Here is a 27,313-nt window from a genome sequence, read left to right on the forward strand (position 1 = left end):
CTCCTCCTACTAAGGATGCCCTGCAGGGCGCCACTCCCAAGTAGAGCCGCCAGAGGGCGGTGGTCCCCGCCCCCACGGCAGGGTTTGGCAGCTCAGAGGCATTGTGGGGTTTTCTGGGGCCAGCTGGAGGTTTCCCGGGACCTACAGCTAATTAGTCTTGCCTGAGATCAGGTGTCTAATGGGAGAAGGGAGCTGAGGGACTAATGAAGCCAGGGGTCCAGCAGAGGAGTGGGGGAGGGGAGGTGTGCGGCTGCTCAGCTCCTCTGGCTGCACTGGGGGCCGGGGAGACAGGAAGGAGAGCGATGAGCTGGTGTCTGTCTGTTTCCCCTCCCACAGCATGTACAGAGAGCATGAGCCAGAGAGCGATATTACTGCAGAGAGGGCACCCCCCCCCCCCCCACCAGATCTCCAGTCCCGACTCCTCCACCCCCGTCTCCGGTCCTGGTGAGAGAAGTGGCCCAAGGATTCGGTCAGCTTGGACCCGCTTCCCCCTGGGAGCTGCCAGTTTGCCTTGACACCTGATCCTTTTTGGAAAGTGGCAGGGCCAGACTGTGGGTACAGCAGGGCCAGGAGGAGGAGAGGGGGGGGGGGGCCGGGGAGGGGGCAGTGACAATCCGCAGTAGACAGCTTATCTGCAATGTGGGGCAGGGCTCTGGTCCTCGTGGCAATCTGAGTCTGGGCCAACCTCCCAGCATGGGGATGGGCATTTCTCCGTTCCTGACCCTGACCCTGACCCTGACCGCTCCACTTTGCCTAAAGTCAAAAAGGCCTGGGGCTGCCCTCAGCAGAGCCCTCTCCCCACTGCTTCCTGCCCAGGTGGTAATGCCCACCCTATCCCACCTCTACTCCCAAAGCAGGGCGAGGACATGGAGGTGGGAGGCGAGAGGTCAGACAGATGTGACAGACTTGGGGGAGGGGGAGGCTGTGCCACGGGGGGTGCCCTGGGCCTCACCAGTACAGGGACTCCTTCTGCATGATGTTTTTAAGCGCGCGCTGGTCTTCCTCCCGAAGGCTGCCAAACTCATAGCAGGGGCTGAACTTGTCTCCAGAGGGGCTGGTGAACTTGATGTCAAAGGCTGAGGTGGGGAAGTCGATCTGGGGGGTGGCAGCAGCGAAACAAGGAGAGAGAAGAGGCAGGTGAGAGGGGGTGCCTCCTTGGGACTCCGGCTCCTCTCTCACATGCCGGTGGCCGGTGTCCTGCCCCCCTCTGGGCCCCCCCCCCCCCCCAGTTCTTTGTTTATAAAATAACCCTGTTCAACTTGGTGCTCTCTCAAGTTCCTTTCAGCAAAATACAAGACGGAAATGAAGAGAGAGGTATAAATGGGCAGGCGAGGAAAGGCTGGGCTGGGCTGCATCTAGGGGAGGGACCAGCCTCAGGCCGGAACTCCCGAAGGGTCACCAGGATGAGCCACTAGGAGCCTGGAAGCCGAGGGTGGGAGCCACAGTGTGGCCCTGGAGGGCACTGATGTCTGACCAGAGTCAGACACATCGGAGGGAGGGCCCGACCCACTCTCAAGCCTGGGACCCTGGGACCCTGGGTCCCTCCTCCATGTGGCCAGAGGAGTGTCCTCCTGAACAGATGCTGGCGCTGAATGAGTCAGTTCTCAGTAGAGCTCTACGTCCCCTCATTCAGCACATGTTGACTGAGCCCTGCTGTGCCAGGCACTGTCCTATGCCTGGGCAAGGAGGAGTAAATAAGACAGACAAAAACGCCTGCCTCCTGAAGCTTCCCCTCCCTACCATTCTATCTCGTTCATGCCCACTTCGGTATGGCATGACCACAGAGGGGGAGTGGGGAAACTAGGAACCAAGACCGGGGTCCTGACCAGCTCCTCCTGTCCCCATGAGTGTGTGGGCTTCCCCCAGGCCCCAAGAGGGGACAGCTAAGGCTTCATCACACTCAGGGTACAACACAAGAGATGCCAAGGAGTTGAGTGTGGGTGGGAGGGTCTCAGACCCTGCCTTCAGGCGCCTTTATTTTTTGAATTTTTAAAAATATATATATTTTATTGACTTTTTACAGAGAGGAAGGGAGAAGGGATAGAGAGTTAGAGACATCGATCAGCTGCCTCCTGCACATCCCCCACCGGGGATGTGCCCACACCAATGTACATGCCCTTGATTGGAATCGAACCTGGGACCCTTCAGTCCACAGGCCGACACTCTATCCACTGAGCCAAACTGGTTTTGGCATCAGGCGCCTTTAAATCAACATTCACCTCCAGGAGATGGGACCTAGAGTCCACAGAACTCACCCTCCCACCCCGAGTCCAACCATATCCATCCAGTTGCTCAGTCACATCACCATCCCACACCCAAGGTCCCAGCACTTTCTCCCGTATCCCCGCCCAAACTCGAGGGAGAGCGTGGAGCTGCCTGCGGTGTGGCGCTGCGGGCGGGCCGGCTCTCACCTGCAGGATGATGCTGTCGGGCTGGTGGAAGTTCGGTGCGCTCCAGCGGGCACTGGCGTTCTCCTGCGTTGCTGGCCATAAGCCCAGAAGCTTCCGGCCACAGGTCAGGACACTGAGGAGGATGGAAGTGGGGATGAGCCAACGAACCCAGGGGCAGAGGACATGGTTCTCCTCCTGCTCTCCCTCCCGATAAGACCGGCCTTTCCGGCTTGGGGCCACTACCCAGATCCTCGCTCCTTCTCCCCCTGGACCTCAGCCTTTTCTTCTTCCAAGTCCCAGGAGAGAGCCCCCTCCCCGGGGGCCTTTCTGAGCTAACCACACCCTGGTACGGGCGGCCTGGGGCAGAGATGCCTTGGGGGAGGGGAGGGAGCCCTGAACTAGAGGACCTCTAAGGTCCTTCAAGGACAAGGCACGTGAGCCAAGCATTGCGTTTCCATGCCCCTCTCTAGCAGGCCTGTGCCACCCGCCCCGCCCCGCAGCTGGTCACTCACCTTGTGCCTCAGTCCCTCCCACCAGGACTGGGACCCTCTGGACTCTGCCCGTGAACCCCTCCTGGCCAACACCCTCGACAGGCAATGGCCCCCTCTCGACTCTCCTCCGTCCCTCCCAAGGCCAGGAAGCCCCTCCCCGGGGCTCACATACTGCCTGAAGTTGAAGAGAGGGGTAGTGACCCAGCCCAGGGCCTCGGGCACCCGCCGCTGCTTCCCGGCCTCGGAGGAGCTCCCGGGCGGGGGCGTGGGCAGAGCGTAGAGCGTGGCGCACAGCAGCGTCTCCCGGGGCAGCCGGTTCACCTGCACTGGGAAGCAGAGCCTAGGACAGAGGTGGGCAAACTCGTCAGTCCACGGAGCCAAACATCAACAGCACAACGACTGAAATTTCTTTTTTGAGAGCCAATTATTTATTTATTATTATTATTTTAATATATTTTTAAAATATATTTTATTGATTTTGTACAGAGAGGAAGGAAGAGAGATAGAGAGCTAGAAACATCGAGAGAGAGTCATCGATCAGCCGCCTCTTGCACACCCCCTACTGGGGACATGCCCGCAACCAAGGTACATGCCCCTGACTGGAATCGAACCCGGGACCTTTCAGTCCCCAAGCCGATGCTCTATCCATTGAGCCAAACCGGTCTCGGCTATTTTAATATTTTTTATTGATTTTTTTTATAGAGAGGAAGAGAGAGGGATAGAGAGTTAGAAACGTCAGATGAGAGAGAATCATTGATCAGTTGCCTCCTGCGCACCCCCTACTGGGGACGTGCCCGCAACTAAGGCATGTGCCCTTGACCAGAATCGAACCCGGGACCCTTCAGTCCACAGGCCGATGCTCTATCCACTGAGCCAAACCGGTTTCGGTGAGAGCCAATTTTTTAAACTTAAATTTCTTCTAATGCCACTTCTTCAAAAAAGATTCGCCCAGGCCGTGGTATTTTGTGGAAGAGCCACCCTCAAGGGGCCAAAGAGCCGCATGTAGCTTGCGAGCCGCAGTTTGCCGACCACGGGGCTAGGAGAACAGGGAGCGCCATGAAGAGGTGCTGCCGGGACTTCTGGGGACAAGCAGCCCGGAAGTCCCGTGAGGCTGAGACCTCGGCCTCCCTCTCAGGACACGGGGCATGGAGGAGGGGCTGGGGAGAAGGCAGCAGGCGCAGGTGGAGGACTGGGGGGGCAGGAGGGACCTTCCGGCGGGAGCAGGACAGTCCCAACGAGGCTAACCTGCACGTGGTGCTTCCAGAAGCACAGCCGGTGTCTCTGCAGCCTCTCAGGAAGGTGAGGCAAGCCCCCCCTAATTTGGGGGCCACCCATGGTGACCAGACAAAGCTCGCTTGGCCAGAGCCAGCTGAGAAAAGGTGACTACATGTCCGCACAGTAAGCCATACGCCTTTCCGTGTGAGCATTTCTGCAGGGACTGCCAGGAGGCTGCTCCTGGGACAGCCCTTTTCCACCGAACAAGCCCAGTCCTCCCCACACCCAGCTGTGAGAGCAACCTGCCCGGTCCACTCTCCCCCACAGTCCTCCACTTGTCACGTGTTGTCTTCCTGGTCCCCTCTCCTGGCCCCGTTCCCCTCTTCTCACCCCGTCCCCTTCTCCTGGCCCCGTCCCCCTCTTCTCACCCTGTCCCTTCTCCTGGCCCCGAACCCTCTCCTCGCCCCAACCCCTTCTCCTCGCCCCGTCCCCTCTCCTGGCCCCGTCCCCTCTTCTCGCCCCGACCCCTCTCCTGGCCCCGACCCCTTCTCCTGGCCCCGTCCCCTCTCCTCGCCCTGTCCCCTTCTCCTGGCCCCGACCCCTTCTGGCCCCATCCCCTTCTCTCCACCCCATCCCCTCTCCTCGCCCCGTCCCCTTCTCCTGGCCCCATCCCATCTCCTTCCCCCCGCCCCGACCCCTTCTCCTCACCCCAGCCCCTTTCCTGGCCCCGTCCCCTTCTCCTGACTCTGGGAACACAAGATGGTTTGTTCTCCTCCCCAAGCGTTTCAAAGCCAAAGGGATAAAGAGAAGGGGCTTCTCAGAGTAGGGGAGGGGGGCGGGAGAGGCGGGGGCAAAAGAGCAGAGACAGGCAAGCCCTCGCACCACCGCCCAGGCCCAGATGTTCTCTCCCAGCCCCTCGGCTGAATCACCGGCCACTCCCCTGGAGTCCGGGGTAAGGAGCAGGGTGGGGTGAGGCGAGCTGTGGAAAGACAGGGAGGGCCTCTACGTTACCTTCTGGAAAGCTGTCCCTGGGCCAAAGCCCACACTGTCACGCCCTCCTGGCTGGCTCAGGGCCCATGGACTTCCACGCCAGAGGGCACAGAGGCAGAGCGGCCACCCCACGGTCAGCAGTTCCCCATAAAGCGGCCTCCCTCCACACTGCCCGGTCCCCCCGGGGACTCTCCCCTCCACCCGAGTGAGGCGCTCCCTCCCTCCCTCCCACCAAGACTGGCAGAGCCCCGCTCTGTCCCAGCTGTCTGGTGGGGGGCGGGGGGGGGCGCAGCTATAATTAGGGCCCCTCCAGCAGCCATGGGCCCTGCCAGGCTGGGCTTGGCTGGGGTGGCAGAGCACGGCTGCTGGCCTATTTTGAGAAGTAGCTGATCCCCGTACCAGTGCAGTGGGAGAGAGACTCAGCTGACCCCCCAGCGAAGAACAGAGGGAGCTGGGCCTGGTCCCTTTCTTTTCACCCAAGAAGAGGCATCCAGGCCAAAACCGGTGTGGCTCAGCGGATAGAGCGTCGGCCTGTGGACTGAAAGGTCTCAGGTTCGATTCCAGCCAAGGGCATGTACCTTGGTTGCAGGCGCATCCCCAGAAGGGGGTATGCAGGAGGCAGCTGATCAATGATTCTCTCTCATCGATGTTTCTAACTCTCTATCCCTCTCCCTTCCTCTCTGTAAAAAATGAATATATATATATATATATATATATATATATATATAGTTTATTTTATTTATTTATTTGTTTGTTTGTTTGTTTGTTTATTAAGAAGAGGCATCTAGCCTCCTGTCAAAGGAAAAAGGGGGCAAGGAAACTTTCTAGCTGAAACCATAACCCCTCCAACCAGCCAAGGCCCCTCTCCTCAGTCTTTGAGTGTATCTGGTCTTCCAAAATCTCCCCATGAACCTCCACCCAGGGTCAGTCCGGATAATCAGTAGGACTGGAAGCCACAAAGTTCTGAACCTGCCAGCTCTGAACCTCCTCCCTGCAGCCCATTCCTCAACATCACACCCGTATCAAAGGGCCGCCTCCTCCAGGAAGGGCTCCTGGGATGAGCTGTTCCAGTTCTGGTCCAGCTACTCACAACCCACGGCAACGACTCCAACCTCTGCGCCTCCTTTTCTCATCAGCGAGGAGGAGCACACAGCTTCCCCCGGGCGATGTGTGTGCACAGTCTGTGTGCTTTCTGCGCTGCGACACCGTGACTACCGCTCGAGAAGCCGGCTCTACAGGTGTTCCCGTGCACACACGTCCCCGTGGTCACAATCACCGCGTTGGTCACCTGGCACGGGACCTGAGAGGGCTGACCCGGCTAAGAAGACGGAGAAGATAACATTTATCATGCGCTAGAGATTGCTCTAGCGCCAAGGACTTCACTGGCCATATCCCATAATCCTCTCGGGCGGGTCCTATTACCATGCCCTTTAGGGTGAAGGACCTGCCCCAGGCTGCACGGACGGTAAGGATGGGAGGACGACGAGACTCGAAGCCTGCGTCCTGAACCTTTCACGGCGGCGTCTTCTCCCAAGGCCTCCATCTTCACCATGAAGGTGCCGACAGGTCTCCCGGGGCGTCTGGGTGGGCAGTGCTGAGGTGACACCCTCCACGAGGCTCCAGGAGGGCACCGGCCCTTTGGGGTTCCAGGCAGGAATCTCAGACGGGGGGCAACCTGAGGCCCGGGGAGTAGGCAGGCGAAGGCAGGACTGGCTGAGGGAGGGCAGGCTGCATCCTCTGTGCCTCTGAGACTCTGGGCAAAGGGTCTCAGGGCCATGTTGTAGGTCTGCCTGCCCTGGAGCTCTGTACAGCACCCCTCCCTTGACAGCGGAGGTAACTAGGACGGAGAATGAATGCCAAGGGCCGTGGTCGGCAAACTGCGGCGCTCGAGCCACATGCGGCTCTTTGGCCCCTTGAGTGTGGCTCTTCCACAAAATACCACGGCCTGGGTGAGTCTATTTTGAAGAAGTGGCGTTAGAAGAAGTTTAAGTTTGTTTGTTTTTTGTTTGTTTGTTTTTTAATGTATTTTACTGATTTTTTACAGAGAGCAAGAGAGAGGGATGGAGAGTTAGAAACATCAATGAGAGAGAATCATCGATCAGCTGCCTCTTGCACACCCCCTACTGGGGATGTGCCCGCAACCAAGGTACATGCCCTTGACCGGAATCGAACCTGGGACCTTTCAGTCCGCAGGCCGACGCTCTATCCACTGAGTCAAACCGGTTTTGGCAAGAAGTTTCAGTTTAAAAAATTTGGCTCTGAAAAGAAATTTCAATCGTTGTACTGTTGGTATAGGGCTCTGTTGACGAGTGAGTTTGCCGACCACTAGCCAAGGGGACGCTGAAAGTCACGAGCCACTAATGCGGCCATCCTCGGCCTCCAAGGAGGCCTCCTGCGCTGGAGGCCGCTTCCCGAGAGGACTCTGTTCACACCTTCATTAGTGTGACGGGAGGAAGGGCCTGCCTCCCCAGCTGCCCACCTGGAACGTGACCCCGCCCCCCGGCATGGCCCCGGACTATCCGCCGACTTCGGCTTCCTTGGCCTCATTTCTCACCAGCCAATAAGACCTTCCCGGGGACCTTGCTCAGGCTGTCCGCCGTGCACTGCAAAGACCGAGGCCGTAGTTCTGCTCTGCAAGCGAGCACTCCGCTGGGGAAGTGAACCTGGCAGCCAGCGAGGGGCGTCTGCCCGTCCGTGAGGGCAGAGTGCAGCCCGGGAGAGGCCGGGCGGCAAACACCTGCCACCGCGCGCGGTGTCCTCGCCTCCGTTTCCTTCCTGCTTGGCCCAGCTGCCGCCTACCTTCCCCGCAGCAAACCACTGCTGATAAATGCTGATGAACGCTATTCTGGGCTTACAGTTTCATGTTTATAACTTACCCATCCATGTCGGCGCCCAAACTGCCAACGAGTTAAACAAACGCCCCCACTTTACGTCCCGAGAAACTGAGGCACAGAGAGGCCGAAGCAAAGGTAAAACACAACCTCCTTGCCAAAACCGGTTTGGCTCAGTGGATAGAGCGTCGGTCTGGGGACTGAAAGGTCCCAGGTTCAATTCCGGTCGAGGGCATGTGCATTGGTTGCGGGCACATCGCCAGGAGGAGGTGTGCAGGAGGCAGCTGGTCAGTTTCTCTCTCATCAATGTTTCTAGCTCTCTATCCCTCTCCCTTCCTCTCTGTAAAAAGTAAAAAATCAATAAAATATATATGTATTTATAAAAAAAAAACACAAAAACACAACCTCCTTTCTGTGACGTCAGGTCCATTGTGCTTTCCTCTAGCTTACAACCTCCCTTTCTCACCTGGGAGTCCCCTCTGTTTGGTGGCAACCAGGGGAAGAATAGTCAGTGAAACCTTTGAAGGGAGACAAGATCAAAACAATGGATTATCATAGAAACTACCACCTAACTAACTAACTAACTAACTAACGAAGGAAGGAACGTATATGACCTTTCATGGTTCACCAAGAGCCTGCAAGGGCACTTCTCTTTGGAGTCTCCTATCAGCTGGGGGGTTAGACGTGACCGCACTCAGGAGGTAGGTAAGTGGAGACTCAGAGGCCCAATGACTGGTTGGTGAGTGACACGCCCGGTGCCCTGCAGCGCCGGGGCAGGCTTACCGCTGGTCCCAGATGATGAGATGGAAGAGGTACTTGGAGAAGTGCGCCCTGCGGGTCTGCAGGGGGCTGCACAGCTCCTTGCCGCCGTGGCTGAGGGAGCAGGAGAGGTAGAAGTCTTCATAGCTGTGGGGAGAGGGAGCAGGTCAGGACTCGGCTCCAATCCCAGCTCAGTCCCCCATCAGCGCCAAACGCCGCCATTTCCCTTCGTGAACCTCCTCCGGGTCTCTGGGGACTGTGAGGTGGGGTCAGGGGCCAGGGGGTCAGGAGACGGGTCAGCCCGATCGGATTCGCAGACGTGTGCGTGGAGACGCAGCTCCGTCTGGATCCCTCTGCCCAGCTTCGAGCCCCATGTTGGGCCAAGGCTTTTCTTCCGCTTCCTGGGGAACCAGCCACGCAGCCCCTCCTTCCAGGCCGCTCCTGCGGCCGGTCAGGGTCGGGGTGCGAGTGTGCACATGCGCAGGTGAGAAGGGTGGGGGAGGGGAACGACATCTGCCCACTTGAATGCCAGCACATGGGGGTTCCTGTGGCTCATGACAGGTGCCTGACAGAGGAGGTCAGAGGAGGCCCTGGGTTCCCAGGCCGCCTCCTTTGTTCTCTGCCAGTCGCCTAAAGGAATACATTAAGTGAGGAACAAAGAGAGGAGGGGAGGGAGGGGCAAGAAGGAGGGGAGGAGCCCAGTGCCTATTCCCCCAGGCCCTGGATGCTGGGGACCCTGCAGAGGAGCGGAGGATTTACCAACCGAAGGCGCCTCTCCACACCCACCGCTGCAGCCCAGACAAAGGGTCATCCCCCTCCCCTCCCCTCCCCTATGCATCTGCAGGGGAGCGCCGTCATTGGCCCAGGGGCACGCACTGGCTCTGGGAAGCGACCATCTGTCACCAAGTCTCCATCAGCTGGCCTCGGGCAGGAGGGGGCAGGGATGCCGATGCAGCCAGCCTTGAGCCAGCTCTGAGAGGCAGCAGCAGATCTGCCCAGCGCTCCATTTCCTAGGGGCCCTCCTCTCTCCTCCAGGATGTCCCAGCCCGTGTCCCCTCTGGCACCTGGTGCTCCCTCTCAGCCACCGCACACCATGATGCCCTAGACCAGTGGTCGGCAAACTCATTAGCCAACAGAGCCCATTATCAGCAGGACAGCGATTGACATTTCTTTGAAGAGCCAAAACCCGACTCCTGCACATGGGCCACGAGGTTTCCATTGCACTGTACGTGCATGTCCGCACATGGTATTTTGTGGAAGAGCCACACTCAAGGGGCCAAAGAGCCGCACGTAGCTCGCGAGCCACGGTTTGCTGACCACGGCCATAGACTATCAATGCAGGGTGGAAGATGAAGCAGAGTGGGGGCCGGAGACCAGGATGCCAGGACACAGGCTTTATTGAAGAGAAGGGTACCATTGGGGCTGCTTCCAGAGGAGGAGAGGAAGAGAGGGAGGGCGGAGGTTCATGCACTTTTAAGGGGAGGGAGGAGAGGGGACGGGGCTTAGGGCACTCAGCACACGCTGATGGGTGGTTTCATGTAAGGCACATGATTAGGGACCTAGGGACTTAGGAATCGGGGGCTTAGGGTATTTGGCAGGTGCTGATGGGTGGTTCAGTGCTCGGGAATGTCTGGCTGCAGGTAGAGTTTACGTCTGTCCATCCATTGGAGGAAGGGCGGATCTATGATAGGGCAGTGGGAGATCGGAAAGCCAATCTCCGCTCCTCCCTCCAGGCCCTGCGCCCGGCTCACCTGGCAGCCCAGGTGATGGGGATGCGGTGGGTGGCGTAGACCGCGAAGGCCAGCGGCCCGGAGAAGTGGCAGGCCTCCTGCACCAGGTCGTGCTTGTGGCTGCCGTGCACCGCCGGCTGGAAGTCCGCGTTGAACGTGTTGCAGTACAGCTCCACCAGGTCCAGGATGGCCGCAGTCAGCGCCTCCATGGCCTTCTCTGGAAGGGAGGGGTCGGAGAGGAGGGGGTGAGGCGATGCGATGGAAAACCCCAGAAACTATCCCCAGATGCCCGCTGCTTTTCTAACAGCTGGGACCCCATCAGCGGTGAAGTGAAGAGAAAGCAGGAACATGCCATAAGCTTCTCTGAAAACGACAGACAGCAAATGCAAACATCCTCCTTCCTTTACATATCGCTACTTATTTCACGTTCAATGTCCTTTTAGGAAACAGCGGGAATCACAACGGTCAGTTACACGTAAAAAGTCACTGCTCGGAAAAAGAGAAGATGGCAATTTCTATGTTGGAACTCAAAATAATATTTTGGGGGACATTTTATTGGTCCATAAAACCCAAAAGACTGGGACTCACTGACCAAAAATCCCAAAATATGGGCTTTGTGGGGCAAAGTTCCGCTTGAAAGGCTCAAGGGGAGAATCCTCGTGAAAAACCCTTTACCTCCCTCTCCCCAGGCTCACCCTGACGCGGAAACAGGGGTCACGGACTCTCGGAGAATAATCACAACCTCCCCAAGGGAAGCTCTCGGGGTGACTGCACGACCGCCCCCACCCTCACACTTACACCACCCCATTGCCATCTCCCAGAGAGACCTCAGGAATAACTGGTAAAAACGATGAGGACACGTTTGTGGAAAGAAACATTGGTGATCTCCAGCTGTGTACATGCGTCATGTCATGTAGGAACGAACACACACACACACACACACACACACACACACACACACACGCAGACCCGGACCCTGCAGTTGCGGCGGGTGTGTGTGTGTGTGTGTGTGTGTGTGGCAGGGGGAGGATGGGGGTAATGGAGTGGAGGGAAAGGAATCGGGCTGAGTCCGCAGCATTCACCTGCCCCTCCGGGACACAGACAGAGCGGCTCCCTTACCTCGGTTTTCCCTGGCAGCCAGGACAGTGGGGTCCTGTGGGGGAAAAGGAGAGGGAGGGGCTTCAGGGCCTCAGCCTTTCCGGGCACAGCTGGCTCATCTGGACCCCACGGGACTGAAGCTTGAGGAGCAGAGTTTTGACAAGGTAATGGTCTGTCCCGGATCCATGTAATGGACAGAGGGAGCCAGACCAGGGATAAAGTCATCGTGTCCACCCAGATGCGACGCTCTATCCCTCGGGCCACGCACGGCACTGCTGGCCCGGTGCCGGCCAGGCCGCGGAGCCCGGAGCCCCTGGCTCGGGGAAGTGTGGGTTCGCACCCCGATCGCGTGGGAACTGCCAGGCAACGCCTCGCTGGTGCCGAGGAGAGCCCGTGCTGGTCTGGGCTCCCGCAATCAGTCCCTGGGGGCAGACCCAAGCCCACCCTCAACCTCCGAAAGAGGGGACTCATGTGGTACCCATTTCCCGGAACTCTTCTGATTAAACTATTCAAGCATAAAAGACGGAGAGATGAGCCTTTTAGTAGCTAGACAGTGAATAACCCAGTTGCGGTTGACCCTTCCTCCCCCCCCCCCCCCCCCCCCCCCCCCCCCCCCCCCCATGCTCACGCTCTGGGCCCGTTACCTTCTGAATCTTAGGCTGCACGCGGGAGGGGCAGGGGGGCAGCTGGTTGAGAGCACTGGTGATCTCGGGGGTCTCCACGGCCGCCAGGGCGTTGCAGATGGCCTTGACGGACTGGACCACCCTGTCAGCCTTCAGCGGGAAGTCCCCCTGCGAGGGGAGGGGCAGTGAGGCCGCCAGGCTCTGGCTGGGAGGAGCGTGGGCTCATGGCAGGAGTCGTAGCGAAACCTGTGCTTTATTTCCAAACACCCGACATCGGCGAGTCATCGCTCCTACTGGTGACATGAGCCATGCTCCCCCGTTCTCTCAGCCACGTCCCTGAGCCTCCTCTTATTCCCCAGCTACAGCCTCCCTGTGCCATAGAGACACACACGGGGTCTCCCTCGGAGGCATCCCTGGGGAACAGAAAGAGGCCAACAAGACCACACGGAGGCACCCCTTGCCCAGGGTTGTATGTCTCATCAGACCACCTAGAATTTCTAGACAGACCTCACCTCAGTATCACAGAGTGCCACACCCGCTCGCTCCCCTCCCCACCCCACCCCTCTGCCCTGCACTTTTCTCATTTGGAATTCCTTCCTGTCCTGCCCTGATTACTGTGTACATTCAAATCACCTCTCTCCCAGAGCTTTCCCTGGCCAGTCCCCTCTCTATTCCTCTCAAAAAGCCCTTGAACTCAGCATTTATGTTACTATCGCAGAGCAGTATTATAGGGCCGGACCAGTGCAGAAAAGGGGCTCAGAGAACGACCCCCTCACCACAGGAAATGGCCACGTGCAGAGGCTGCTGGAGAAGGGTGCTGGCATGAGGGAGAGGTCTGAACGGGGTATAATGCTGAACTCCCCACGAGGGACGCGTCCATGACCACTGCTGACCGAATCATGAGACAAGGACCGTTCTGAGGATCCCTATCTGATTTTCGTTAGCTTCATGACATTTGGGGCAAATGTTTATGATCGTGGTTTTGAGGCTCAAAACCCCTGTGAGTCCAGGTAGAGAGTCCTGGCCCCTCCCTGCCTCCAGGACCCTCCACCTCCTCACGGTTTTCCTCCGGGGACACCAGAGCCTCAGAACGTCTCCGATCGGAGGTTCTGGGCATTCCTTCCTCCGAGACTCACTCCGATGCACATCCAAGGGTGGCAGCGGCGGGGTGCCCACTCCATGTCCCTTTGCTTTGGAGACGCCCACTCCAGGGGCAGGGATCAGACACGGTCCTGACCCACTTCTACAAGGAGCAGACCCCTCTTCATACACACTGGCCAGCCACCCAACCGCTGGCAGTCCTGGTTTGCTCGTGAGGCAGGGGAATGGAAAGACGTGCTCTCCTAAAGAACTTGCAGTGTCTCCTACGCCAGATCCCCTGTAGGGCTGGCTGGTCGCAGGAGGGCTGGGAGGGGGAGAGGGGGGGCGCGAAGCTCTGGGCACCAGGGCCACCCCAGGGTTTGTACTCACGTCAGCCAGCAGGAAGGCATCCGCCTCGTTGTGGTAAGTGTCAAACAGAAGACTCAGGGCCTGCCTGGGAAGTTGGGGGCAAGGAAAAGTCATGGGAGAAGTCAGGACTGCACCGCCCTCGCCCCTGCTATGTACTGGGCAACCCATTCTCTCCTTCCTTTTCTTTTTCTTTCTTTCTTTCTTTTAAAATATATTTTTATTTATTTATTTATTTATTTATTTATTTATTTATTTATTTTTTACAGAGAGGAAGAGAGAGGGATAGCGAGTCAGAAACATCGATGAGAGAGGTAAATCGACCAGCTGCCTCCTGCACACCTTTCACCGGGGATGTGCTGGCTACCAATGCACATGCCCTTGACCGGAATCGAACCTGGGACCCTTCAGTCTACAGACCAACTCTCTATCCACTGAGACAAACTGGTTTCAGCTCTCCTTTTCCACAGCTGGCGAATCTGACCCTGGTTCACAGGAGTTCCCATCCCTTCCACGTGTCCCATGAAGACTCAAGGACGGAGAATGCTCTGTACTTAGCCACCGCTCCCCCGGAGCATGATGGTAAAGTACGAGAGGGCAGAGATGTAACAGCTAGAGTGGGGGGATATCTGCCTAAGGCCCTTGGGTCTGCAAGAAGCCCTGGCCCCAGCGGGAAGGCAGGCAAGGGTACCTGCTGGGCTCCCCTCAGAGGTCCTGTGGGCCCACACCCGCGAGGGCGCCACACTCACCTGCTGATGGTCTGTTTGACTGGCCTCTCCTGCAGGTGGACGAGGTAGTTCAACGTGGAGGGGCTCTGGTCATCATTTACCTGCGTAACAAGGGCCCAGTTCAGGGAGGGGCGGTGCCTCAACCCCCTCCCTCTAACTGTCTCTGCACCACCCTCTGACGCCCGCCGCCCCACACGAACCGTCCGGGCCAGGTCACTGCGTACGGACTTCTGCTCCATCAGCTGCAGCCGGATGTCGATGTCAAACTTGCGGCAGTGCTGGATGTACTCATGGCTGCCCAGGGCCTGCTTGCTGGTGGGACAGAGGGACAGACCATTAGCATCCCGGGAACTCCGTGGGGAGGGCGATGTAGACCTGAGCCTCGGGGAGAGAGAAACAGGAGGGCGGGAGGCCACTCAGAGGTATTAATAGTATTCGTGCTGTGCCCCCTACCTGGGCTCCTGGAAATGTCATGGCAGAGGCTGGGGAAGGAACAGAGGTCTGTCTAATGGAAAGCCACCTACTACACTGGTACCTTAGTCTGTACAAACACTGACTTTCCCAGGTACTTATGACCTGTATTGTTATCAGGGGTTCATTCCAGGTGGGAACTTCGGGGACGGGGAGAGAGACACAGAGGGACTTCGCAGAGGGCAGTGTTTAAACCTCACGCTCTTGGCTTCGGTAAACGAGGAGGGTGGAAGTCAGCCAGTGCCCAGGCTTGGGTGTGGAGCTCAGTGAGTGAACACTGTCCTCCTACTGAGGTCCTGGGTCTCGCACACCCTACTGTTACCAGTTGGGGTGCTGAGGTCAACCAGGCAAATACAGCAAGAATCCAGTTCTGTATGAACCAGGAAGTCACGTTTCAATTCCCGGTCAGGGCACATGCCCAGCTTACAGGCTTGATCCCGAGTGAGGGGCATGCTGGAGGCGGCCAATCAATGATTCTCTCTCATCATTGATGTTCTTATCTCTCTCTCCCTCTCCCTTCCTCGCTGAAATAAATACAAATATATATTAGACGCCCGATGCATGAAATTTGTGCAAGAGTAGGCCTTCCTTCCCTGGCTGCTGGCACCAGCCTCCCTTAGTACCTGGGACCCGGGCTTCCCTCACAGCCCTGGCTTTGTCTCGAAGGTTGTCCAGAAGGACAGTCGGTCTAATTAGCATATTATGCTTTTATTATTTTATGTACTTTTAAATTTTTTATTTTATTTTATTTTATTTTATTTTATTTTATTTTATTTTATTAAGATTCCAGGTCTATTATCCCAGTGCTCATCCAAGGCTTGCTTCTGCCCTGACCCCGTAGCTCAGCTGGTTAGCATGTCCCAATATGTCAAAGGTTATGAGTTTGATCCCCGGTCAGGGCACGTATAAGAAGCAACCAATGGCCGAAACCGGTTTGGCTCAGTGGATAGAGCGTCGGTCTGCGGACTGAAGGGTCCCAGGTTCGATTCTGGTCAGGAAAATGTACGTTGGTTGCGGGCACATCCCCGGTAGGGGGTGTACGGGAGGCAGCTGGTCGATGTTTCTCTCTCATCGACATTTCTAGCGCTCTAGCTCTCTCCCTTCCTCTCTGTGAAAAATCAATAAAATATATTTAAAAAAAAAAAAAGCAACCAATGGCCAAAACCGGTTTGGCTCAGTGGATAGAGCGTCGGCCTGCGGACTGAAAGGTCTGAGGTTCGATTCCAGTCAAGGGCCTGTACCTTGGTTGCGGGCACATCCCCAGTAGGGGGCGGTGTGCAGGAGGCAGCTGATGGATGATTCTCTTTCATTGATGTTTCTCTCTATCCCTCTACCTTACTCTCTGTAAAAAGTCAATAAAAATATACTTAAAGTTTTTAAAAAACCATTCTATTACCATTAAAAAAAAAATTTAAAGTTATTATTTAAAAAAAAGAAGAAGCAACCAATGAATGCATAAGTAAGTGGAACAACAAATCAATGTTTCTCTCTTTCTCTCTCAAACCAGTAAATAAAAGTCTGCTCTCCCCTTCCATGTGGCTGCTGCCTGCAGGCCATTCCCACCGCTCAAGTGACAGCCCGAGGCCTCTTCCTCCCTCTCAAATCACACCTCAGCCAGAAGGAAACCCAGAGAGGGGTCAGGGCGTCCCTCCTACAGGAGCACTGCGCCCGGGCTGGGCCCCGGCCCCTGAGGAACAGAAGCCGGAAAGGGACTTCCTTCCTCGGCAGAGCTGGCGTCTGGGCCAGCAGTGGAGGGGAGAGGACAGGCGTGGAGGGGAGGGGTGCGTGCAGAGCCGAGAGGACCCCGGCTGGAGGCCATTAGGACTTAAGGGAGTTCTCCACATCCTGAGGGGCCAAGCCTCTGGTGTAGGCCCTAAGCGGCCAAGTCTGAGCTGCTGCTAAGTCTGAGCTGCAGCCAGAAGCCAGGACCGGGCCGGGCAGGTCTGGGGGAGTGCCTGGAAGGAAGGAAGAGTGTGGTGTGGCGGGGGAGGAGGCAGGAAACCCAGCCCTCCCCAGGGACTGTCTCGGGGCTCTTATCTACGAGCAACCTGCATCCTGGACTCGACAGCCCCCCCTGGCAGCAGCCCCCTCCCCCTAGGAACGCTGGGAAACCACAGGCCTCCTTGGCAGCTGGCAGCTTTCTGGAACCCCGAGAGGGAACTTTCCACCCCGCCCAGGCAGCTGTCCTCGCTCAGGGTGGTGGGAGGGAAGAGAACAGGCTGGACGGGGGAGGGGGGCTCCTGGATATTTTTCCCATTGATTTTTAGAGAGAGTAGAAGGGAGGGGGAGCGACAGGGAGAGGGAAACATCGATGCCAGAGAGACACATCGATCGGTTGCCTCCTGCAACCGGGGTACATGCCTGTGTCCGGAATCGATCTTGGGACCCTTTGGTCCGCAGGCTGATGCTCTATCCACTGAGCAAAACCGGGCAGGGCCAATCCTCACTACATTTTATAGAAGAAACTGAGGGTCAGGGTTTTACAACTAGTAAGCGCACGTCAGTACCTGAACCAGCCATGCGGACGTGACTTACTGTGCCCTGTTCCCTGAGACAGTGGGCAGGCTGCCAGGGGCGCTCTCTCCCGGGAGACCCCGAGTCTAGGACCCCTCTCATTCCTCCAGGGGGCATCGAGGACACAAGGAGACGTTCCGTTTCCTGAGGTCTTAGCCTTTTGCTTTTCTTTTTTCATTTATTTACTTATTTATTTTATATATTTTATTAATTTTTTTACAGAGAGGGATAGAGAGTTAGAAACATCGACCAGCTGCCTCCTGCACACTCCACACTGGGGATGTGCCCGCAACCAAGGTACATGCCCTTGACGGGAATCGAACCTGGGACCCTTGAGTCCACAGGCGGATGCTCTATCCACTGAGCCAAACCGGCTAGGGCAGCCCTTTGCTTTTCCAGTGGAGGGCACCGAGGCCAGCGAGGGCCCGCAGCATCCCTCAGGTTAAAGAAAGCAGCTGGGAACTGCTCCAGCCACAGACCCATTGCGCCCACCCCTGGATGTGAGTGAGTGATGGCACCTGTGGGCGCTCCTCCTGTCCCTACTCTCAAGGCCTTTGATGAGCATGAGGCAGCTGGAAACTTGGGGGGGGGGGGGGAGAGCAGATCTGTCTCCTTATCTGCTGCCATCCGGCTGACCCCGGGCCTGCCACCCAGCTGCACCACCACAGGGTGCAATCCCCCGCGCAGCCAGAATCCAGAGCCCGGGCAGTGGGCAGGGCATCGCTTGCGGCGAGGGCACTGACGGAGAGGGGCTGGCAGACGGCCTCCGGGGCGAGGGCTGCCCACGGCACACGCCAGCGGGGAAGGCTTGCGGGTAGGGGAAGGGGGAAGACAGCAACTGTGACTCCCCACCTAGGTTCCCCTGAGCACTTCTGCCCCTCACCTCCCACAATCCAGGGCAGGAGGGAGCCGCACACAGGCCCTCCAGCGCCCCTCCTGCCTCTCCCCACATGCACACGTCTGCGAGCAGTACGACCTAGACTTTGCCTAATCCCTGCTCCAAGCTCTTCCCACAGATCTGGCTCAGGAGGCCGCCAGCCCGCGCTGGAAGAGGGAGCTCCCGGGAAAGTGCGACGTGGCAGAGGACGTGCCCGGAGAGGGGGAGCCCTGCCCGTGGGGGGGCTGCGGGCAGCGGCCAGCCCCGGGCCTGGAGCCCAGCCCCTGCCGGAGGAAGCCCCTGGCAGTCCCGCCGCCCACAGGCAGGTGCCGCACCTCCCCGGCTCCCCCGACCCGCACCCCCTCACTCACTTCTGCAGGAACTCCTCCAGCCCACAGGGCTTCAGCACGAAGTCGCTCACATCCACGCCCCGCAGCTCGTCCCGGGTGTAGCACAGCGTCTGGTAGATGAGCAAGTCCACGGTGGAGGAGCCTGTGCGGGGCGGGGCAGGGCAGCGATGACGGGGTGCCAAGGGCAGCTGGGGCTCAGCACTCACCCTGACCCCCCATGCCCGGCTAAGCAGGATCCAGCACCAGCACAGACCAGGTAAAGCAGTCTGGGGCTGGAGGAAGTGGCCCTGGACCTAAAAACGCTGGCCCCAGAGCCCGCCTCCCAGAGCAGCTCTGAGCCACACCGTGGGGAGGGGACGGAGGCCCAAGGGTCCCACCCCACCTCCAGGGAGGCCCCCTCGCCTCCCCGCTCACTCACAGTTGCAGGTAAAAGTGAGTGGCTCCTGCAGGCTGTCACACAACACCGTCACCTTCAGGTTGACCTCATCCCCAAGGTGCTCGGGGCTCGGGGTGACCGCGCTCCAGACGTACCCGGTGAGGACGTAGTCCTGGACGTCGGAGCCGGACCGGAGGCTGTGCGGGGAGAGAGGGAGAAGGACCCTCGCTCTGCCTTCGGAAGAGAGCAGCCGAGAGGAGGCCTGCTGGGACCCTCCCGCCCTGCGGCCAGGCCCCTCTGTCCCAGTCAGCCTGGCCCTCCAGGTCTGCGGTCCAGGAAGAAGGGCGGGGGGAGGGGGGAAGCAGCTCTGGGATCCAAGTTCTCGGCACATTTGCTGCGGCTGCAAGACACTTCCCAAGCGGAGCTGAACTGGGGATCGCTCTAAGGTGGCATGCCGAGTGCCACCGGGCGGTTTTCTGAGTTCACTTCCTTTATCTTTTAGCCCCAGAAAACGCTCTGATCTCCATCGGGGCACCTGCTCCCACAGCCTGGAGCGACTGGGGTCATTGGACCGTCCAATCAAGGGTCTGTAAAATTTTGTCAAACCTCTGAACCTCCTAAGATGCCTCCATTTCTAAGAACCCACGGGCGCCTTTGCTAGGAAGAGCATCCATCGCTCTGGATTGAGATTTATGAATTATGGTCCTTCTTTCTTCCTAGCAAAAGGTGGCCTCCTCCCCAGCCCCCCCACATCCCCCCACAACCCCTGTTCTTGAACTCTTACACATCCAGCATGTGGCAAAAGGCAGCAACCTCCTCATCCCTCTCCTCTGAGACCTCAAACAACTCATGGCCATTGGCGACGGCGTGGGGCCGGGAGACCACCTTCAAGAGAAGAGCAGCGACTCAGTGCCTTTTCCCTCGAGGCACCCCCTTCCCACTGCTCCCAGTCTAACCTATTCAGCTCTGAAGACTCCCCAGGCATTCAACACCCAGGGAGAGGGGCACGAGAAAATACGGGCAATGCTGGAGTACATGTATCTGCCGTCCGAGGAGATCAAGAGCCACGTTGGAAAAGAGAACGTGGCCTAGCCGGTGTGGTTCCGTGGTTGGGCATCGACCTGTGAACCAGGAGGTCACGGTTCCATTCACAGTCAAGGCACATGCCCAGGTTGTGGGTTCAAGCCCTAGTGGGCGGCGTGCAGGAGGCAGCTGATCAGCGATTCTCTCTCATCATTGATGTTTCTATCTCTCTCTCCCCCCCTTCCTTCCTCTCCGAAATCAAAATATATTTAAAAACAACAATCAGCCCTAACCGGTTTGGCTCAGTGGATAAAGTGTCGGCCTGTGGACTAAAAGGTCCCAGGTTCGATTCCGGTCAAGGGCATGTACCTTGGTTGAGGGCACATCCCCAGTATGGGATGCAGGAGGCAGCTGATGGATGTTTCTCGCTCATCAATGTTTCTAACTCTCTATACCTCTCCCTTCCTTTCTGTAAAATATATCAATAAATAAATAAAATAAAATATATTTTAAAAATAAAAAATAAACTGGCCACCTTAAAAAAAAAGTATCGTTTTATAAACGACAATCAATCAGTGATTCTCATCACTGATGTTTCTAACTCCCTCTCCCTTCTTCTCTGAAATGAATAAAAATATATGTTTGAAAAAGAGAGAGAGCAGAAACCGGGTTGGCTCAGTGGATAGAGCGTCCACCTGCGGACTGAAAGGTCCCAGGTTCGATTCTGGTCAAGGGCATGTGCATTGGTTGCGGGCACATCCCCGGTGGGGGTTGTGCAGGAGGCAGCTGGTCGATGTTTCTCTCCCATCGATGTTTCTAGCTCTCTATCCCTCTTCCTTCCTCTCTGTACAAAATCAATAAAATATATTTTTAGTTAAAAATAAATATATATATGTTTGAAAAAGAGAGAGAGAACGTAAAGCTTTGACGAAGTCCGGAAGCCTGGGCAGAATGAGCAAGAGTCTGGCCCACTCCCCTTCCCAGGAGGGCTGTTTCTAACAAGCTCCAGGCAGCAGGCGGGGCCGGGGGAGGGGGCTGCCCACACAGTCCCCAGGGAGGCTGGGCCTTGGGCCAAAGCCTCAACATCCACAGCAAGCTCCCGGGACCCAAAGTAGAGAGAAAGGGAGAGCCCGTGGCTGGGTCCACCCGTGGAGGAGGAAGTCCAAGCAGCTTTCTGGTTGGGAGAGGGCCTGGGGGAGGGCCTGGGGGAGGGCTGAGGTCCTTCTGGCTCCCGGGTCTCCTGGTTCTGATCAGCCGTCACATCAGGGAACCTGCCTGAGCCCCACTGCCTGCCCAAGGCGTGCATGCTGGAGGGAATGTTCTCAGGCCTCACACAGACTCCTGCAGTCACAGTGCTGCTTCCGCTCGCCCACCAGGAGCCCCCCGAGGCCTGCCGCTCAGCCCGGGCCAGGAGGAAGTGGGGGAGCTGGTGCATGACGGGTGCATGACGGGCGAGGCCGCCCCACGGGAACGAGGCTGCAGCTGGGATGCAGCGCCCGCCGCTGGTGCCAACACCTGCTTCCGGGAGGCCCATGGCCCGGTCTGCACACACAGCAACGCCTCACCTCTCCCCCTCCCTCCCTCCGGTCGGCCTCATGTCCTCCGGCCCCTCGGGCAGACGGCAGCACTGACCCCTCATCTGGACATCCAGAGTTTCCTCTGCGTGACCACCTCCTGGTAGCCTTGCTCCCCTGGGTGAGCAGGGGGGCTGCAGGGCGGGGAGGACAGCAGTGGGGGCAGCTGGCATGTGAGGCCCTGGCTCTGCCAAGTTCATGCCTGTGTCCCAGGCAAAACAATAGTACCACTGTCAGCAGTGAACCCACAAAAGCAAGAGGGAGAAAGCGACAGAGCAACAGAACGAGGCAGAGAAGCAGCAACAGAGAGACAGACAGACAGACAAGAGAGACAGAGAGAAAGAGAGAGGAGGGGATGGTGACGAGGAGAGAACAGAGTCGCTACTGAGGCCATCTCCATGCCCTTTCAGTGCCATTCCCTGGCTCCGTGAGAAAGCAAAGCCACTTACGTTCACCCTGCTGGCGGGCCCTGGCGGCATCACCCGGTGCTGGCTGGGGGCGCCTGCCAGGCAGAGGCTGGCAGCGGGGGTACGAAGCTGGCATTTGGAGCCAACCACTTCCAGAGCCGGCTCCCCAGGCCTGGGGCAAGGAGAGTCCCTCTGGCTGAAAGCCCGGCGAAGGCGGGGCGGTGGCACTGGCCGAGGGCCCGAGGGGACCCTCCGCCCCGGGGGATGGGTCCCTGCACCCAGCTGAGGTGGCGAACACCGAGGCCGCATTTCCCCACTAAGAGCGGGCAAGGCTCTGTGCGTGGCCCTCGCTTCCCCTCTCAGAACTCCGAGGACCAGCAGGAGCCTGGCCGGGGCGAGGGAGGGGGGCGGGGGAGCAGGACAGCGAGCGACAGCAGTGGCCACCTACCAGGGTGGTGGACCAGGCGAGCAGGCCCCGCTGGGCGAGAGGGACTTTGCACCGGGAACAGGACTGCATGTCCCTATAAATAGGAGCAGCCCCACCTCTCGGAGCAGGGCCTTTAAAAAGCCCGAGCTCCGGCAGCGAGCCGTCCCGGGAGCTGATGCTGCAGCGGTGGCTCTCCCGGCACAAGCCCGGGGAGGAGGGAGTGCGGGCTGATCCCGGGCTGGGCAGAGGCCCGGTGGCCAGGGGACAGCCCCGGCGTCCCTCAGACAATGAGGGAGGAGGAAGCAGGGGCGGGATGAGGTGAGCGCTCTTCCTACGGGAGGCGTCTCCGCCCGGATGCCTCCTGACCCCGTCTGGGGCCACAGAGCAACCTGCCAGTCCCACCCACGCGGATGCTGCTGCTGGCACTTCTCTGGACCAGAAGATCCTCGAAGCTCTCCTGGGCCCACCTGGGGCTTTGCTATTTCATATTGTGTTCGGATAGAAGTAAAATTATTATCATACCACGTATTCTTTTCTAAATATTTTCAATGTGAACAGAGATAACTGGTGGCGATGGTCGCAGAAGAATGTGAATGTATTTCATGCCACTGCACTGTGTCCTTGACATTAGTTAAAACAGTAAACGCAATGTTATGTATATTTCAGCATAATAAAAGAGAGACAGAGAGAGGAAGACAGGGAGAAAGAGAACAAGGAGGAAGACACAGAAAAACAGAGAGACAGAAGAGAAAATGAAAGAGAAAAAGAGAGAAAGACAGAAGGAAAGGGAGAGTCAGAGGGAAGAGGGAGACAGAAGAGACAGAGGCAAACAAGGGAAAGAGACCATGGGAGAGACAGAGAGACACACACAGAGAGAAGGAGACACAGAGAGAGAGAGAGCGAGAACAAGCCAGCTTTGGAATGAGAGACCAGAGCTGGGTGCCTTAGACCCGTGGTCAGCAAACTGCGGCTCTCGAACCACATGCGGCTCTTTGGCCCTTTGAGTATGGTTCTTCCACAAAATACCACGACCTGGGTGAGTCTATTTTAAAGAAGTGGCATTAGGAGAAGTTTAAGTTTAAAACATTTGGCTCTCCAAAGAACTTTCAATCGTTGTACTGTTGCTGTTTGGCTCTGCGGACTAATGGGTTTGCCGACCACTGCCTTAGACCATCAGGCAGGATCTAGTGTTCCGTGGGCACAGACGATGGTTAATAGGAGGCCGGAGCCTCATCGCCACGCAGACCAAAAAGCAGAAGCTACGCGCTCCGGTCCACAAAGCCACTGGGACCAACACCGAGTCCCAGGACCCCGGCTCTGTCCCACATCATACAGAGGCACACACACTAGACACGGGGACCCTGAAATGCCTGCTCCCGGGAGTACACAAAGCTCAGCCCGGGGAAGGAGCCATGCCTGCAGGTGGCCCGCTCCTCTCCCCGCCAGGACCGGGGGCCCAGGACACACGCGGAGGGCGGAGAGGACTACAGGGATGAGGAAAGCCAAGAAGGAAGGGAGGCTCTTCCGTTTCTGAATGACAGGAGACCAGGACGACAAAAGACACACAAGGTCCTCACCGCAGCCGCGGAGATCCGGTGGTTCTTGCCGGGCGTCGCGTTTTTCCGGTTGGCACAGCGAGAGACGTAGGTGCGGGGGGGCACCTGCGGGGGCATGGTCTTACTCCGGGCCACGGGTTTGCCGGGGGTGCCCTTGCCGAAGTCCAGGGGCCCCCGGCCCTCCTTCCAGCCCCGGGTGGCGTCCCGCACCATCTCTGCATCGTAGGTTGACTTCAAGTTGAGCCGTGTGATCGCATCGTTGATGCCATCGTAGTCCACGGACCCCAGGAGGCGCCCCGTCCCCCCACTTCTTGGCCCCTCGTCTTCTAAGATCCGATGCCCTCGCAATTTGCCCGGAGGCTGCTCGACCGAAGAAAAAGTGTTGATGTCATTGGGCTGGGAGATCTTGGAGGAAGTCGGGGCCCTCTTCCTGGGAGGCAGGGGAGGGGTGTCCCAGATAGAGACTCGAGGAGGCAGAGGCGGTGGGGACAGTTTCTTAGAAGAGCCGTCTAGATCCCCCGGTCTTGGGGACAAAGAGAATCCCCCATCTGAGCCATCAAATATGTACAGATAGTCCCCAGCCAGGGAGCCTTTGGGCCAGGGATCGGGGCCGGGCTGGGAGCCCTGGGAGGTAGAGTGGTTGGGCAGCCCTTCCTGTGGGGAGAGGGAGTTGTAATTGAGGGTAGGATCCGAGCCAGAGAGACCGCGTAAGAGCTTGAGGTCCTTCTGCCTTCCTGCCGGCTTGCTGTAGAAGTCCAGGGCAGGCTCCTCCCACTCAATGAGAGAGGGGTCCGTGTTCTGCTTGGTTCTGTTTTCCTCCTTGTCATGCCGGAGCCGGGACAAGGCGTCGTACTCCATCTGCAGGGCTTCGGCCATGGCCAGCTCTTTGCGGCTGATGCCCACGGACTCCAGGGACTCCCAGTGCTCCCCATTGCCCGGGGTCGACGACATGGTGAGGACGGGGACGGAGGAGACGAGGAAAGGCCTCTACTTCCCACCAAGGTCAGGTCTGCAGGGTTGCGGCATCGTGTCTGGGCACCTGCAGGCGAGGGGTACAAACATCCATCATTCCATCACAAAGAGAGAAGCATTCAGCCCTAGCTGGTTTGGCTCAGTGGATAGAGCATTGACCTGCAGACTGAGGGTCCTGGGTTCGATTCCAGCCAAGGGCACATGCCCAGGTTTCAGGCTTGATCCCCAGGGTAGGTGTGCAGAAGGCAGCCGGTCAATGTTTCTCTCTCATCATTTTTTAAAAATATATATATTTTATTGATTTTTTTACAGAGAAGAAGGGAGAGAAATAGAGAGTCAGAAACATCGATCAACTGCCTCCTGCACATCCCCCACTGGGGATGCACCCGCAACCAAGGTACATGCCCTTGACCGGAATTGAACCTGGGACCCTTCAGTCAGCAGGCCAAAGCTCTTTCCACTGAGCCAAACCGGTTTTGGCTCTCTCTCATCATTGATGTTTCTATCTCTCTCTCCCTTCCTCTCTGAAATCAATAAAAGAAATATATTTTTAAAAAAGAGAGATGCCTTCATAATCTGACTTAGGTGACATCTACCCGTTTCTTAATTGCCTACAATAGAAAGATGGAGGGGGAAAAAGAGATATTAAGACAAGTTTATCCATCTCTGACAGCCATTCACCCATTCATCCATCCACGCCTCCAGCTCCGGCCCTTCACTCCCATCCTCACCTCTCTCACACGTACCCAGAGGATAAAGGAGGCTTCACCCAGTTGGAGAAGAAGCACTAAGGGCTCTTCCACCCGTGCAGAGGGGACAGCACTCAGGTGCTGCTGCTGGGAAGGTGAAACAGTGCAACCACCTTAGAACACAGGCTACTTCCTGAAAAGATAACCATCGGCCGACCACATGACTCAGCTACCGAAGTTACTCACGCAAGTAACACTAAGACTTCTATGTGACTATTCACAGCAGCTTCATGGGCAATGTCTAAAAACCAGAAACAACCCAAATGCCCACCAACAGATTTAAAAAAAAACACGTGATATGTCCACAGAACTGACATTACTCAGCAACCAAAAGGAATGAATTAGTGACACACGCCGTGTCACGGACAAATCTCATAACGACCACACTGAGGACAACAAGCCAGACAACGGAGTATGAGTTATGTAGGATTCCACTTAGATGAACTTCTGAACATGAAGCTAATGTACAGTGACAGGAAGCAGAGCAGTGGGTTCCCTGGGAAGGGGCAGGAAGGAGCAGAGGGAATGCTGGGGAGGGGTGTGTGTGTGTGTGTGTGTGTGTGTGTGTGTGTGTGACTAGGCTCACTCTCTAGACTAGGGGTGTCGAACTCAATCAGAGAAGGGGCCAAAATCTAAAATCCAGCCTAAATCGCGGGCCGAATGGTTTACTGAACAGTCATAAACTGTCATTGTGATGGAAACGCAGCAGAGTGCAGTGATGACAGAGCGGTGCGGGCCACATTGCAAGGCCTGGCGGGACGGATTTGGCCCGCGGGCCTTGTGTTTGACACATGTGCTCTAGACTATGTAATGGTTTCACATATGTCAAGACGTCTCACATTGTATGTTTCAAGTATGTACACGTTGTTGCATGTCAGTTACACCTCAATAAAGCTATACGTGAAAAGCACAGCCTTGGCCGGCGTGGCTCGATGGTTGAACGTCGACCTATAAAACAAAGAGGTCACGGTTCGATTCCCGGTCAGGACACGTGCCCAGGTTGCAGGCTCAGTCCCCAGGGTGGGGCGTGCAGGAGGCAGCCAGTCAATGATTTTCTCTCAGCGCTGATGTTTTCATCTCTCTCTCCCCCTCTCCCTTCCTCTCTGAAATCAATAAAAAATGTATATATCTTTTAAAAAGTACAATAGAGCGTTATAAAACACACCTACGATTACTCAGATTGCACAAGGATCCTCCCCAAATGCACCGATATGAGCACCTACACACAGCTTTCCAAAGGGTGAGGCCCAGGGGCTGATGGGATATAGGGCCAAAATACTGATTTCTCCTAAGCCCTCAGGAGACCAGGCAGAAAGGCAGGACCCCCGCCGGCTGCCTCCCGCTGCAAGCAGCCCCCACAGTTACCCCGGGGTTGGCATCCTTCCCTCCAGAAGCCAGGGCATGAAGAAGACACTGAGCAAGTGGTTGCCCAGCCCAGTAGTTCTCAAACCTGGCTGCCCATTAGAGACGCCGGGGGAACTTGCTAAAAGTGAGGTCCTGACACCCACGTTCTCCCGAAACATCCTCATGTTGTTGTTGTTTTTATTTTTTTAAATATATTTTATTGATTTTTTACAGAGAGGAAGAGAAAGGGAAAGAGAGTTAGAAACATCGATGAGAGAGAATCATCGATCAGCTGCCTCTTGCACACCACACCCCCTACTGGGGATGTGCCCACAACCAAGGTAAATGCCCTTGACCGAAATCGAACCCGGG

At 57.2% G+C, this 27,313-nt stretch overlaps 1 protein-coding gene across 3 annotated transcripts in view; it reads right to left on the reverse strand.

Annotated features, from left to right (window-relative positions):
• The window catches only part of PIK3C2B (phosphatidylinositol-4-phosphate 3-kinase catalytic subunit type 2 beta), a 76,024-nt gene that overhangs the window by 22,530 nt on the left and 26,181 nt on the right, over positions 1-27,313 (reverse strand). For all 3 annotated transcript variants that reach the window (XR_006741914.1, XR_006741913.1, XM_036442488.2), the window contains exons 2-15: positions 23,898-24,915; positions 19,674-19,774; positions 18,932-19,086; positions 18,535-18,655; positions 14,502-14,613; positions 14,323-14,402; positions 13,598-13,661; positions 12,149-12,295; positions 11,526-11,559; positions 10,428-10,623; positions 8,701-8,823; positions 3,054-3,221; positions 2,412-2,523; positions 953-1,095 (exon numbers count right to left, since the gene is read on the reverse strand). Coding sequence is in view for 1 of the 3 variants with exons in the window: in XM_036442488.2 (XP_036298381.1) it covers positions 953-1,095; positions 2,412-2,523; positions 3,054-3,221; positions 8,701-8,823; positions 10,428-10,623; positions 11,526-11,559; positions 12,149-12,295; positions 13,598-13,661; positions 14,323-14,402; positions 14,502-14,613; positions 18,535-18,655; positions 18,932-19,086; positions 19,674-19,774; positions 23,898-24,827 (2,486 nt within the window). In the remaining 2 variants the exon portion in view is untranslated. The remainder of the gene's footprint in view (positions 1-952; positions 1,096-2,411; positions 2,524-3,053; positions 3,222-8,700; positions 8,824-10,427; positions 10,624-11,525; positions 11,560-12,148; positions 12,296-13,597; positions 13,662-14,322; positions 14,403-14,501; positions 14,614-18,534; positions 18,656-18,931; positions 19,087-19,673; positions 19,775-23,897; positions 24,916-27,313) is intronic.

Source organism: Pipistrellus kuhlii, unplaced genomic scaffold (assembly GCF_014108245.1).
Source record: "Pipistrellus kuhlii isolate mPipKuh1 unplaced genomic scaffold, mPipKuh1.p scaffold_m20_p_18, whole genome shotgun sequence".
Lineage (NCBI taxonomy): Eukaryota > Metazoa > Chordata > Mammalia > Chiroptera > Vespertilionidae > Pipistrellus > Pipistrellus kuhlii.